At 35.0% G+C, this 16,005-nt stretch overlaps 1 protein-coding gene across 4 annotated transcripts in view; it reads left to right on the top strand.

The window, feature by feature from the left end:
* Positions 1–16,005, top strand: part of CUL2 (cullin 2) — a 104,607-nt gene that overhangs the window by 45,508 nt on the left and 43,094 nt on the right. For all 4 annotated transcript variants that reach the window (XM_047741505.1, XM_047741503.1, XM_047741502.1 and 1 more), the window contains exons 5-6: positions 1,635–1,740; positions 6,316–6,398. In XM_047741505.1, the coding sequence (XP_047597461.1) occupies positions 1,635–1,740; positions 6,316–6,398 (189 nt within the window). The remainder of the gene's footprint in view (positions 1–1,634; positions 1,741–6,315; positions 6,399–16,005) is intronic.

Raw genomic sequence — 16,005 nt, 5'->3', positions numbered from 1 at the left:
ACTTCATATTTACCTGCCACTGGTTCTGGATGCTGTGTAAGCAAAGTCTTTGCTTTGTAGTTCTTGTATTCTGGAGAGGCAACAGACGTACAGAGCAAGTAAGCAAATGAGAGAATTGGATTTATTTCACAAAGTAGTAAGTACTGTGAAGAATATAAAACAGTTATATATAGTTACTTAAATCGGAGTAGAAGTTAAAGTTCATTTGGCTTGGTATCAGGTCAGGCCTGAGAGAAGTGTGTTTGAGCTGAGACCTGAATGACAGAGGCCAGAGGTTAAAATATCTCTTCAATTTATATATCCCTGTTTCAGGCCAGGTAGCCCAGATGTTCTCTCTTTAGCTCTTATTTCTGTCTCAGTCCTGTTCCCTTTCTTCAGATGAAAGGCATGGTTGAAAACCCAACATGAAATTAGGAGGATGTACTACTGGAGAGGATGGAAGGAAGGATGAATGGGCATTTTGGAGGAAAAATGTAATAGGACATTGTAACATGGGTAGAGGAGACTAAAATGTCCAAGGGAGTTACCAGGGTTTTAAGCCTTGGAGTTTAGAGGCTTGTAGTCAGTCGGTGTCGGAGTGCAACTTGTGTAAGTGGTTTTATCTATACAGCTTTGGCATTAATTCCAGGAATTGTGTTTCTCATTGTCTCCTAGAGTTGTTTGTGAAGTTATGCAGTTGAAACTTTTGTCTTTGTTTCCAGTTTCATTTGTCTGCAGACATGAAGTAGACTTCTCACATTTTGATGCAGTGAACGCTAGAAAGAGTTTTACTTTAGAGATTTTGTGGTTAATGCCTATTTGTGTTGTCTATAGCTATTTACACATGGCAGAACCTTTCAAATCAGTACTTTTAGGTGGTGAGCATTATAGGCATTATAGTGAAATCTAAGATTGCGAAAAGTGAGTGCTAGAATATTTTGAGCCCTTTCTACACATTTTATTTCCTATAAAGAACTCTATATTCAACTCAGTAATTTGTAGAGTTCAATACAGCTATTAGTCTTAGAATATGTTGAGACATTATAAAGCTGAAGCTATTTTCCTCTGGTAGACGAAGTGATCTTACATTTGTCAATTTTGCCCATACTTCTTTCTGTATATAACAGTCTATTTCATTTTCTTACCTACTAATTGTGATCTCTTTTTGTTGTTGTTTAAAAAGGAAAAGTTACATCTTTTCCTGGTGATAGATACAAATTGAAGAACTGACTTGAGTTTTACCTCTATTTCTTTGTTTAATTCTTTGCAAAGTGAAATATCCTGACTTACCAAGAAGAATCTGGGAATGTGCAAATTATATTGCAAAGGATTGTAGAAGCACCTTGGGTAGGAGCTGTTGGGTTATGAGTACTGGAAATTTTTAGAGCAAAACCCTTGAGTTTTTAAAAGTGAGACTGAAGTAGTAGGCTTTTCCTCTCCTACTCTAGAGGTTATTCTTTTGTTCTTAGCCTTTGGCTGATACTTTTGATCCTTTTAAATTGTATTTCTTACTTCTGCATAATTTCTTTGGATATGTTACCACACTCTTCTATAGTTGATTTATATAACCCTAAAATTGTTATTTTCAAGTTGCACGTTACTTGTTTTCCTCCTGATTTTAATATAGTGTCCATGGTACTATATTTGTTTTTCAGGTATCTCAACACACAGTTTATTAAAAAGAATAAATTGACAGAAGCTGACCTTCAGTATGGCTATGGTGGTGTAGATATGAATGAACCACTTATGGAAATAGGAGAGGTAGGAAATTCTTTACCTGACTGGCAGATGTGAGAGTGTTTTCATATATATTGAGGGGATTTATTTTCCTTTATTTTAAGGACACCATGTTGACTGTCTTAAAATTGTCAAGATTTAAAACATCATAAATGTTAATAAAACACTGCAACGATTTCCTAAGAATCTTTACATAGATGAGAACGGAAGGGATATGATTAGTATTATTTTAATAATTAACGATAGATGAATAAATGACAGTTTAATAGTTCCACTATGTGAAAAATTCATAAAAAGTCTTTAAGAAAATATTTTCCAAGAGTATTTAGAAAATACTCTTGAGATTCTTGTAGTTAAAAAGTGCGAAGGTCAAGGCGCCTGGGTGGTTTAGTTGGTTGAGCATCTGACTCTTGATTTTAGCTTAGGTCATGATCTCAGGGTTGTGGAGTTGAGCCCTGTGTCAGGCTCCATGCTGGGTGTGGAGTCTGCATAGGATTTTATCTCTCTCTCCCCCTCTTCTTGTGTCCCTCCCCCCACCTCATGTCCTGCATGCTCCCCCTCTTTAAAAAAAGAAGTGCAAAGGTCCTAGGCTTAAAAGAGATCCTAAAACAGAAGAGATACAGATTTATGGATATAACAAATTTATTTTAACTTTAAAAAATAATTGAAGAAGTTCAGAGTAAAACAATGAAGCATGGAGGTCAGGTAGTTCTTTCAGATTCTTGAGGTAAAATGTAAAATTTTTTTTTTTTTTTTAAGATTTTATCAAATCTAAGACAGAGAGAGAGAGAGATCACAAGTAGGCAGAGAGGCAGGCAGAGAAAGAGAGGGGAGGAAGCAGGCTCCCCGCGGAGCAGAGAGCCCAATGCGGGGCTCGATCCCAGGACTCAGGGATCATGACCTGAGCCGAAGGCAGAGGCTTCAACCCACTGAGCCACCCAGGCGCCCCATAAAATGTAAATTTAAATGTGGAAAGTTACAAAAAACATATATTGGTTGTAAAAGAAATACTCCAGTACAGTATTTGTTTATTCATCAGTCAGTAAATCATCATCAATCAATAAAGATGTATTTATTGAGTAGTCACACACTGGTGATACAGTGGTGAACAGACAGAGGGTCTCTGTCCTCATGTACTTATCATGCCAGATAAGTACAGAAATTAATGTGAAATTGTGGTGAGTGTTAATGAAAGAAATAAACAGCTAAGATGTGGCATTAGTACAAATTTTACTTAGAATAATCCTGTTGGAAAGAAATTCGTCATTGTCTTTCTTTTTTTAAAAGATTTTATTTATTTATTTATTTATTTGACAGAGAGAGGCACAGTGAGAGAGGGAACACAAGCAAGGGGAGTGGGAGAGGAAGGAGCAAGCTTCTTGCTGAGCAGGGAGCCTGACGTGGGGCTTGATCCCAGAACCCTGGGATCATGACCTGAGCTGAAGGCAGACAGACCCTTAACGCCTGAGCCACCCAGGCATCCCTGTCATTGTCTTTCAGTAGACTTTAAAATGTGCAGTACTGTTAACCAGATAGTCCCATATCTGGTAATCTGTACTGTGAAAATAATAAATAATGGGGAAAAAAGTTTAAATATTTAGAAGTATTCCTTGTGGGGCACCTGGATGGCTCAGTTGGTTAAGCATCTGCCTTCAGCTCAGGTCATGATCCCAAGGTTCTGGGATGGAGCCCCGCATCTGCTCCTTGCTCAGACTAATGGCTGTATAGATGCAATTATGTTGGAAACAGAGGAGCAATCAATTTTTTTTTTTAAAGATTTTATTTATTTATTTGACAGAGAGAAATCACAAGTAAGCAGAGAGGCAGGCAGAGAGAGAGGAGGAAGCAGGCTCCCTGCTGAGCAGAAAGCCCGATGTGGGGCTCGAACCCAGGACCTGGGATCATGACCTGAGCCGAAGGCAGCGGCTTAACCCACTGAGCCACCCAGGCGCCCCGATTTTTGATACAGGAATAATTTGTACTCTTTATGGGAAAAATATATTGGAGTTTAAATATGAAAGGCAAAACATAAAAACTTTTGGAAGGCAATATAAGAGCACACACCTCCTTGACATTAGGGTAAAGAGGTTCTTAAAAGACAAGAAAAATACAGACAATAAAGGAAAAGATTGATAACTTTGAGACATTAAAATATAATTTATTTTTACTCAAAAAAAAAAACACTATAAAGGAACTCACAAGTAAAGTCACAAACTATGTCTGCTATATATAAAACTGTCAAGGGTTTAATTTCTATAATAGATGAAGAACTCCTATTTTTTATTAAGAACAAGATAAATACAACTGAATAATGGGCAAAAGAGATGAATTGGCATTTCACAGAAAAAAAACTAAGATGTACAATAAACGTATAAAAAAAATACCCAGCCTAAAACAAGAAGATGCTGGTTAAAACCACAAGGATATACCAAAACAATGTATAAATTCATTGTAATCCCTATCAAAATACAAATAGCATTTTTCACAGAACTTGAACAAATAATCTTAAAATTTGTATGGAACCACCGAAGACCTGAAATAGCCTAAGCTGTCTTGAGAAAGAAGAACAAAACTGAAGGTATTACAATCCTGGATGTCAAACTACCTCACAAAGCTGTAGTAATCAAAACAGAATGGTACTAACACAGAAATAGACACATAGATCAGTGGAACAAGATAAAGTACCATGCATACAAACCCATGCTTTTATGGTCAGTTAATGTATGACAAAGGAGGCTAGAATATGCAATGCAGAACAATCTATTCAGCAAATGGTGTTGGGAAAACTGCGCAACTACATGCAAATGAATGGAACAACCCCTTTCTTATATCATACACAAAAATCAACTTAAAGTGGGTTAAAGATCTAAAAGTAAGACATGAAACCATAAAATGTCTAAAAGAAAATGTAGGTAGTATTCTTTTGGACATCATCCTTAGCAACATATTTATGAATGTATTTCCTCAGACAAGGGAAGCAAAAGCCATATTAAACTATTAGGACTACGCCAACATAAAAAAGCCTTTCCTCAGCAATGGGGACCATCAATAAAACAAGGCAACCCAGTGAATGGGAGAAAATATTTGCAAATGGCATCAAATAAGGGGTTAGTATCCAGAATATGTAAAGAATTTATACAATCAACATAAAAACACCCAAATGATTTAATTAAGAAATGAGCCGAGGACCCGAATAGACATTTTTCTTTTTCCAAAGAAGAGATACAAATGACCAACAGACACGTGAAGAGATGCTCAAATCACTAATAATCAGGGAAATGCAAATCAAAACCACAATGAGATATCACCTCACACTAGTGTCAGAATGACTAGTATCCAAAAGACAAGAAACAGCAAGCTTTGATGAGGATGTGGAAGGGAATCCTCATGGGCTGTTGGCGGGAATGTAAATTGATGGCCACTACTATGGAAAACAGAATGGATGTTACTCAAAAAATGAAAAATAGAAATATCCTATAATCCAGTAATTCTACTACTGGGTATTTACTCAAAAGAAAATGAAGACATGAATTTGCAAAAACATACGCACCCCTGTGTATATTGCACCATTATTTACAATATAAATTATGCAAGTAGCCCAGGCGTTCATTGGTAGATGTATGAATGAAGAGGATGTGGTCTGTATCTACAAAGGAATATTACTCAGCCATAAAAGAAATGAATCTTGTCATTTGCAACAACATCGATCTAGAGTGTATAATGCCATGTTAAATAAGTCAGAGAAAAAAACAAAAGCAAAAAAAAAAAACAAACAGATTTAATTATAGGGAATGAACTGATGTTCATTCACTCCCCAGAGGGGAAGTGGGTGAGGGGATGGGTGAAATAGGTGAAGGGGATTAAAAGTACATTTATCTTGATGAGCACTGAGTAATATTTAGAATTGTTGACTCACAATGTTGTACACCTGAAATTAGTGCTGTGTGTTAACTATACAGGACTTAAAATTCTAAAAAATGTGGGGATATGTACACATTTGGTAGAACTATAGGCAAGGGAATGATTTAACACAATATTTGGGGTTGTGGTAACCTCTGAGGGGAAGGTAGGAGGACATTCAGAGCACTGGTAATAGGGAAGTTGTGTTTCTTAAACTGGGTTGTGAATACAGGGATGTATTTTATTATTCTTTTCATTGGCTTACCCTTTATGTTTGTATGAGAGGTTTTATAATTTTAAAAATCAGCCAACAGCCAAATTACTTTAACATAATTCCTTTGTTTCTCTTAGTCTTAGCATTTATACAGCCTTTCCATAATATCAGGCATTTAACAATCAATAAATTATTATTTATAAAAATCAAATCAAGTATTTCTTTAAGATTTTCAGTTAATTCAGTTGAATTCAATTCAGTTTCAGTTAGTTCAGACCTTAATTCTGTTCTTTGTACAAGTTTGATACTCATTTTCAGTTTAAATTAGAAATTCTTTTTTTATGTATATTCAACTTTCATTTGACTTTTGAAATATCAGTTTTAAATACTTGATGTGTCTTTTTGCTTTAAAAAGTCTTTCAACATTTTAGTAAATGTTAAAAACAAATGCTAGGTAATTCATCCTTGATTATTTTTCCTGGCAGCTAGCATTGGATATGTGGAGAAAATTGATGGTTGAACCACTTCAGACCATCCTTATCCGAATGTTGCTCCGAGAAATAAAAAAGTGAGTACTGACATTTGTCTTCTTGAGTCAATTCTAATTTCCTATTTGAAATGGTTTTAAATAGTGTACATTTGCATGGCAGTTAACTCGACGCAGGCCTTGTTTACTTAAAGAAGCCTCATTTTCCATCTTAATACCAATATTTTAAAATTGTTTTATAATCTTTTTTTTGACAGGTCTTTGGTCATTAGCCCAAAATGCTTAGTAAATAAGTAAGTCCCTGAAAGAAAGTGACATGTCATTTGTTGTTGAAAGCCTGATACCTCTTAGATCTTCTAGGGCATAGCTGAATTGTTTTGACATATTCTTTCAGTTTAAATCTTAATTAGGATAACCTGTTTGGGAAAACAAATTACCTCTTAGCCCCAGTGTTAAATTAGTAACTTGCCTGTATGTGACGTTTGTTTGTGGGAAAATGGCTTTGCATTCTACTCATGGCCCAGCATGGTGGACTCTTTACCTAATTTCTGTGTGAATAGAATTTAAGAGAGTAAGTTTTCCTGCAGAGTCCAGAATAGAACATCCTAAAAAATTCTTACTGGACTTCACTTTTGGGTAATTAGAAGAACTGAAAGTCAGTCATACAGGTGTGTGTAAAATAAATGTCATTTTACTGGAACTGATGTTGTAGGAGTTATCTAGACCAGTGAATTGCAGTATGATAATGGCCACTCCATCTGAAAATGCTTTCCTTAATACAAGTTTTTTATGTGAGGGAAAACAAGGAAATCATTGTTTTTTCTATGGGCTCCTCATAGGACATTTAAAAAACCAAACAAACAGAAACAAAAAAACAATCCACCAAAGAGGATAGGGGAATATTTTAAAATTTAATGTTAATGCTAAATAGTAGAAAGTTGATGATAGCAATTAGTAACTTGGTTTTAAAAAACTCTTACTCACCCTTTTAATGATTCCATTTTATCCAAAGATCGGAAGATGGAGAAAAAACGATAGTGAAGCAGTAGGGTGGGACATTTTTTTTCTTTCTCTTTTCTTTACTAAACCATAATTAACTGAAAGAACATTCCCAATAATATTTGTAGGTTCTAATGTATTTATTTTTCTGTGAAGTATTAACTTATTTCTTGACTTGGAATTCAGCTATTTTACATTAAGTTTATTGAAAATACTGTTAAAATTTTCTAAATGCAGTTTTTTGAAATGTCTCTTTTAATATGTTGCTCCCAACCTAGTAAATTTTCTTAAGTGTGATTGTTAGTTTGTTAAAAATGAATTTGATGAGAAATGAAAGAAAATCTAACTGTATATGAAAAATAATAGAAGAGTAATAAAACAATAATAAAATTAAAGTTAAAAAATAATACAACAATACAGGATATTCTGGAAAAGACAGATTATTTGGTTAGAGATATTAGGACAATGTGTCTTAATTTTGTTGTTATAATCAGCTTCCATGAAAGTATTATTTGATATGCCCTACTAATATTTTATTTATTTTTCATGTATATTCTATTAAGTAGGTATTACCCCACATTTTACAGCTAAAGAAACTCAGGCATAACAACAACAACAATAATAATAATAATAAAATATGGGAGCTATGTGTCAAGAAGTGTTCTAAAAGCTTTACCTGCATTATCCTATTTAATCCTCACAACTCTGGGATGTTGGTGCTACTTCCATTACCATTTTACAAATGAAGATGTCGGTGGGGCCCTAACAAAGCTAATTTGACTCCAAACCTATCTTCTTAATTCCAGGGATTCAAATATGGCTTCAGCTAACTCTAAAGTGTCTGTTAGTTTCTTCTTTCTTAAATTTTTAAATTATTACTTATTTATTTATTTAAAAAAAGATTTTATTTATTTATTTGTCAGAGAGAGAGATAGTACAAGTATGCAGAGCAGCAGGCAGAGGGAGAGGGAGAAGCAGACTCCCCACCGAGCAGGGAGCCCAACATGGGTCTCCATCCCAGGACCCTGGGATCATGACCTGAGCCAAAGGCAGCCGCTTAACTGACTGAGCCACTCAGGCGCCCCTTTTTTTAAATTTCTTAAAGATTTTATTTATTTATTTGACAGAGAGAGACAGCAAGAGAGGGAACACAAGCAGGGGGAGTGGGAGAGGGAGAAGCAGGCTTCTCCTTGAGCAGGGAGCCTGATATGGGGCTTGATCCTAGGAATCTGGGATCATGACCTGAGTTGAAGGCAAATGCTTAATGACTGAGCCACCCACACGCCCCCTATGTCTGTCTTTTAAATTCACAGAACATTTCTTCCATTCCTAGTTCCAGTACTTTGGCTTTTATATACATTTTAGTTTTATAATGCTTTGAATATTCTAGTAATTTCACACGTAGTTCTTTATTTGATCTTAAGAAAGCAGGAAAAGTTTTATTTATAAGTAAATAAATTGAACTTCAATAAGTAGAAATGACTTACTGAATTTGAAATAGCTAAGGAAAGAGATTCCATGCCTACAAACTTCCAATTTGGGTATTTTCACTGCATTGCTTTAATATCTATTTATCCATTATCGTTAAAGATAATAAGGCTTATAACTTCCATTACACGGACAAATGGTTCTGGTAGGTATTCCCCATTGGTAAAACTGGCTGACCCTTGTAATGGTACATGATGGTGAATATTGTCATAGGCTCATTTTACAAATGGGGAAAATGAGGCTTGAGAGAATAGTCAGCTTACTCAGGTCACATATCTAGTATATGGCTTAATGAGAATCAGGAGACCAGTTATTCTGGTCCTTGAGTTGTGGTCTTACCCATATATTACATATTTTTAGCAGTGGTTTGTTGAAGTTGCATCTCATTGCTATTGCTGCTAACAGAGAAGTATTTTACTATGTGTACCTACAACTTCTTTATGGAAAGAGGTCCACCAAACTTACAGAATAAAATCTCGGATCTAGCAGAGCATATTACAAATTTGATTTCCTGTCAATTTATTCACAATTTCCTTTCCCTGCTTTCATCCCTAGGTTGCTAGATATTCTCTACAAGTGTCTAAAGGGCATTATTGTGAACTTGTGGTTTCTCAAATCTGGCCACTGAAAATCAAGCTTACACAAAGGATGTTTAAAAGCATTATCTTTCTACAAAAAAAATTATAAAAGTAAAATGTGTTGATTGTATACAATTAAAAATGTATAGAAGGTTAAAAAGAGAAATTAAAAGACTTTTACTTTTCCCTTGATGCCTTCACTTCTGTTATTTGAAGCAAACCCCTATTAAGGATTTAAAGTATTTTCTAATAGAAATTATCTGTGCATTTAAGATCGTATATACACATATATATGTGTGTACATATATTTATATGGATGTGCGTATGTATATATCTACACCCATATATTACATATAATATACTCATATGTGCACATGCACTTGGGGAGTTTATGTAAATATTAAGAATACTTAAAAATATATTTTTCTTAAAAACTAGAACAGATTAGTGGTTGGTGTGAGACTATAAAGTGGTAGTATGAGGGAGTTGCATTATGGTTATAAAGTAGTTGTGTATATTGAATATAGTGGCAGTATTAGATATGTGATAAAATTGCATAGACTTACATATAGACAAACAAATGATTGTGTATAAAAAACAAATGATTGTGTATAAAAACTAAATAAGGTAAAAAAATCTGAGTAAGGTCTATAGGTTGTATCCATGTTGATTTCCTGTGATTGATGTATCATAATCATGAAGGATGTTACCACTGGAGAAAACTGGATGGATGTTTTCAGGACCACTCTGTGTTATGTTTGCAACTTCCTATGAATCTATAATTATTTCAGAATTTAAAAATGTATTTTTTAAGTTTAATTGGCACATAAAATGTGAATATCCGTTTTCTTCCTTTTAGCTGAAACTTTTTTCTCTTCCCAAGTAACTACTGATGATAATTTGTTATACCTAAATATTTGTTTATTTAAGTATAGTGGTTTTTATTTATTTGTGTGTGCGTGTGTGTGGAATCTTTATGGTCCTTTAGGAAGATAATGCAACCTCTGGAGCCTCCCCACATAAAAATTCTGAACATGTATATGCACTCAAAACTTTACATTCTTTTTATATTTTTATTTGTATTTTTGTAAAGATTTCATTTATTTGACAGAGCGAGAGAGCACAAGCCGGGGGAACAGTAGAGGGAGAGAGAGAAACAGACTCCTCGCCAAGCAGGGAGCCCGATGTGGGGCTCGATACCAGGACCTCGATCCCAGGACGCTGGGATCATGATCTGAGTCGAAGGCAGATGCTCAACCAGCTGAGCCACTCAGGCACCCTTCACATACTTTTTAGAAGGTTTATGGATTCCTAGGATCAGAACTGCTGCTTTAGCATTTATATGGTGGATTCCTTTATCCCCAAGAGAATCATTTGGCAAATTATAATCTGAAATAAGTTTCTATGCTTAGTATTTGTTGAATTGGAAAAGTTTTTATTTATTCTGAAATTACAGCTCAGCAGCAAAGAAGTCATGACTTTTTAGCATCCACTCTCTGTTGTATAATCATAAACAAAGACAAGTGACAAATGGGAAAAAATTTTTTAACTTCATAGCTCCTGTTTTTTTGTTTTTTTTTTTTGTTTTTTAAACTCTTCCTACTTTCACCATTATTCTAACATCATGCCCTATTAGATACCAAAGTTTCCTACAAGTGTGGCTCCCTCTCATGGTTCTTTTCTATTCTACTTGTTTGTCTGTCCTTGGGCCCACACCTCACTGTGTTTATTATTACAGCATAATAAATCTTGATATCTGGTAAGACAGATTTGCCCTCCATAAGCCAGAAGTGTTCTTGCTGTTAGTTGGTCGTTTACTCTTTCATATACAGGTTGTAATCGTCTTTTTTTAAAGGTGATTGTAAGTTACCTAGAAGAAATTTTCTGTAGGATTGAAATTCAGTTGAATATATAAGTTAGTTTGGAAAGAATTTACATCTTTTTTTTTTTTTTAAAGATTTTGTTTATTTATTTGACAGACAGAGATCACAAGGAGGCAGAGAGGCAGGCAGAGAGAGAGAGGAGGAAGCAGGCTCCCTGCTGAGCAGAGAGCCCGATGCGGGGCTCAATCCTAGGACTCTGGGACCATGACCTGAGCCAAAGACAGAGGCTTTAACCCACTGAGCCAACCAGGCACCCCCTAAATAGTTTTTATATATTTATTTATAAAGATTCTTCATGCTTTTTGTTTGATTTCAAGATACTTCATATTCTCTGATACTGTTACAAAAAGTTTTTCTGTATAATTAGCCATTCTATTTTTCTGCTAGTGTATTGAAATACAACACTCTTAATATATAAATCTTATATTCAGCCACCTTGTTAAATTCCATCATTTCTAGCTTCATCTCCAAGAAAAAAAAGTGTCATTTCTAATAATTTGTGCTTATTTTTGTGCTTTTCATGTAAGCAGTCATAATCTGTTAATGATAGTTATGTTTCTTGTGTGTGTGTGTGCGCACGTGCACATGCTTGCTGTGCACACACACACACACACACCCAATGACCAGGACCTCCACAGAAGTGTTGAAGAGGGGTGATGGGTAATGAGCATCTTTGTCTCATTCCTAATTTTATTATTATTTTTTTAAAGATTGTATTTATTTATTTGACAGAGAGAGAGCTCACAAGTAGACAAAGAGGCAGGCAGAGAGAGAGAGAGAGAGGAGGGGAAGCAGGCTCTCTGCTGAGCAGAGAGCCCGATGCGGGGCTCGATCCCAGGACCCTGGGATCATGACCTGAGCTGAAGGCAGAGGCTTTAACCCACTGAGCCAACCAGGCGCCCCGTCTCATTCCTAATTTTAAAGATTACACATGTAACATTTCCTCTTTTAAAACGATGCTTCCTCTGATTTTTTTTATTAGATACTCTTTATCAGAATGATGAAATTAATTTGAATTTGGTATTGAATTTTATAAAATGATTTCTATTTGTATTGAGCAATCATGGGTTTTTTTCTATTAATCTGTTAGGGTGGTGGGTTACATTTATGGATTTTTTAATATTAAACTATCCTCATATAGCTAGAATAAAACCCAGGTTGGTGGTTGTTTATAATAACTTTTATAACATTTTTGCATTTGATTTGCTAAATAATATTTTATTTAGAATTTTGGATGTATATCCATGAATGGAATGAGCCTATAACTATTCTTTCTCATATGTCTTTGGGTTTGGTATCAGGCTCATCCTTGTAGGATGGATTAGGGGCTGTTCCCTCTTTTTCTTTTGAGGAAAAGAGTGTTTTAAGAGTTGTAACTGGGGTAATCTTTTTTAAAAAATTTCTTTAAATTAGTTAATTAACATATAGTGTATTATTAGTTTCAGAGGTAGGGTTCAGTGACTCATCAATCTTACATAACACCCAGTGCTCATTACATCATGTGCCCTCTTTAATGTCCATGGGGTGATCATTTTTTGGTGTTTAGTAAACTCCCTACAAAACCATCTGGGTCTAGAGTTTCTTTGTAAGAAGAATTTTTTTTTTTTTTTCACATTTACAAATTAACCTTGGTCTTTGTTTTCTCTTACTGAAGTATAGGTGACATACTTTGTTATATTTGTTTCTGGTGTACAACATATACATGTACAACATGTATAATTGACAATATTATACATTACTCAGTGCTCACCACAATTAAGTATGGTCACCATCTATAACCATACATTATTAATATTATTGACTATATTTCCTATGCTGTACTTTCATCTCTGTGACTTATTTATTTTACAACTGGAAGTTTATAGCTCTTAATCCCCTTCACCTATTTTGCCTATCCCCCACAACCACATCCCTGCCAGTAGCCACCAGTTTGTTCTCCGTATTTAAGAGTCTGTTTTTTTTGTTGTTGTTGTTGTTTGCTTTGTTTTATAGATTATACGTCTAGGTGAAATCATGTGGCATTTGTCTTTTTCTGTTTGACTTATTTCACTTAGCATAATACCCTTTAGGTCCATCCGTGTTGTTGCAAATGACAAGATTTCATTCTTTTTTATGGCTGAGTAGTATCTATTGTGTATGTATACTGCATCTTTATCCATTCATTCTATCAGTAGATGCTTTGGTTGGTTCCTTCTTTTGGCTATAGTAAATAATGTTGCAGTAAATACAGGGGAGCATATATCTTTGTGAATTCATGTTTGCATTTTCTCTAGATAAGTACCCAGTAATGAAATTACTGGATTATAGGATATTTCTATTTTTCATTTTCTAAGTAATATCCATTCTGTTTTCTGCAGTGGCTGCCATCAATTTGCATTCCCATCAACAGCCCATAGGGCTTCCACATTCTGAACAACGCTTACTATTTCTTGTCTTTTGGATACTAGCCATTCTGACTAGTGTGAAGTGATACCTCATTGTGGTTTTGATTTGCTTCTCCCTGGTGATTAGTGATTTGAGCATTTCTTCATGTGTCTGTTGGCCATATGTATCTCTTTGGAAAAATGTCTATTCAGGTCCTCAGTCTATTTCTTAATTAAATCATTTGGGTTTTTTTTCTTTTATGTTGATTGTATAAATTCTTCATGTATTCTGGATATTAACCCCTTATTGGATATATCATTTGCAAATACTTCTCCCATTCACTGGGTTCCTTTTTTAGTTTTATTAATGGTCTCCTTTGCTGTGTAAAAGCTTTTTATTTTGGTACAGTCCCAGTAGTTTATTATTGCTTTTGTTTCCCTTGCCTGAGGACATATCCATAAATCTGTTGCTAAGGCTGATCCTGCCTATATTTTCTTCTAGGTGTTTTGTGGTTTTGGGTCTCACATTTAGATCTTAATCCGGTCTGAGTTTATTTTTGTATATGGTATAAGAAACTGATCCAGTTTCATTAATTTGCATATAGCTGTCGAGTTTTCCCAGCACCATCTATTGAAGAGACTGTCTTTTCCCCATTGTGTCTTCTAGCTTCCTTTGACATAGATTAATTGACCATAGAAGTGTGGGCTCTCTATTGTGTTCTGTAGATCTGTGTGTTTGTTTTGTGCCGGTATCATACTGTTTTGGTTTCTACTGCTTTTTAAAAAAATTTTATTTATTTTAAAGAGAGAGTATGTGCAAGTGGGGGAAAGGGTAGAGGGAAAGGGAAATAACCAGACTCCCTGCTGAGTGGGGGACCCAATGTGGGGATCAATCCTAGGACCCTGAGATCATGACTTGAGTTGAAATCAAGTGTTGGACGCTTAACTGACTGAGCCACCCAGGCACCTTGAATACTACAACTTTGTCGTTTATCTTGAAATCTGGGACTGTGATACCTTCAGCTTTGTTCTTTCTCAAGATTGCTTTGGCTATTCAAGGTCTTTTGTGGTTCCATACAAATTTTAGGATTATTTGTTCTGTATAAAATGCTGTTGGTATTTTGGTAGTGATTACATTGAATTGGTAGATTCCTTTGGGCAATATGGACATTTTAACGATAGTGATGTTTCCAATCCACAAGCATTTTTTGTGTCATTTCCAGTTCATCAGTGTTCTATAGTTTTCAGAGTGTAGTAGGTCTTTCACCTCCTTGTTTACTTTATTCCTAGGCATTTTATTCTTTTTGGTACAGTTGTAAGTGGGATTTTTAAAAAATTTCTCTTTCTGCCCCTTTATTATTAGTATATAGAAACATAACATTTCTGTATATTAACTTTGTATCCAGCAAGCTTACTGAATTCATTTATTCTAATAGTTTGTGGTGGAGTCTTTAGTTTTTTTTCTATATATAGTATCATGTCATCTACAATAGTGATAGTTTTACTTCTTTCTTACCAATTTGGATGCCTTTTCTTTCTTTATTATGTTTGATTGCTACAGTGAGGACTTCCCGTACTATGCTGAATGAAAGTTGTAAGAGAGGACATTTTTGTCTTGTTCCTGATCTTAGAGGAAAAGCTTTCAGTTTTTCATTGCTGAATATGGTATTAGCTGTTGGTTTTTCATATATGGCCTCTATTATACTGGGGTATGTTTCTCTGAACCCACTTTGTCAGGAGTTTTTATCATGACTAGAGGCTGTATTTTGTCAGATGCTTTTTCTGCATCTATTGAGATGATCAGATGGTTTTTTCTTTTCTCTTGTTAGTGCAAGGTATCACGTTGGTTTGTGAATACTGAACTGCTCTTGCATCCCTGAAGTAAATCCCATTTGATTGTGGTGATTGTGGTGAATGAGCCTTTTAATGCATTGTTGGATGTGGTTTGATAATATTTTTGTTGATGAAATTTGCATCTGTGTTCATCAGGGATATTTGTTTGCGTGTGCGTGTGCGTGGGTGTGTGTGTGTGTGTCGTGGTTTGATATCAGGGTAATGCTGGCTTTGTAGAATGAATTTGGAAGTTTCCCTCCTCTTCTAAGTTTCTTGGAATAGTTTGAGAAGGGTCAATATTAAGTCTTCTTTAAATGTTTGATAGAATTCACCTATGAAGCCATCTAGTCCTGGGCTTTTTTTTGTTGGGAGTTTTTGATTACCTGTTCATTTTCAATACTAGTAATCAGTCTGTTCAAATACTCTATTTCTTCCTGATTCAATTTTAGAAGACTACATGTTTCTGGAAATTTATCCATTTCTTCTAGGTTGTCCAGTTTGTGAGCATGTAATTATTAGTAGTAGTTTCTCATGCTTTGTATTT

The sequence above is a fragment of the Lutra lutra genome, chromosome 8 (assembly GCF_902655055.1).
Source record: "Lutra lutra chromosome 8, mLutLut1.2, whole genome shotgun sequence".
Classification (NCBI taxonomy): domain Eukaryota; kingdom Metazoa; phylum Chordata; class Mammalia; order Carnivora; family Mustelidae; genus Lutra; species Lutra lutra.
This window is presented reverse-complemented; position numbering and strand designations above follow the sequence as displayed.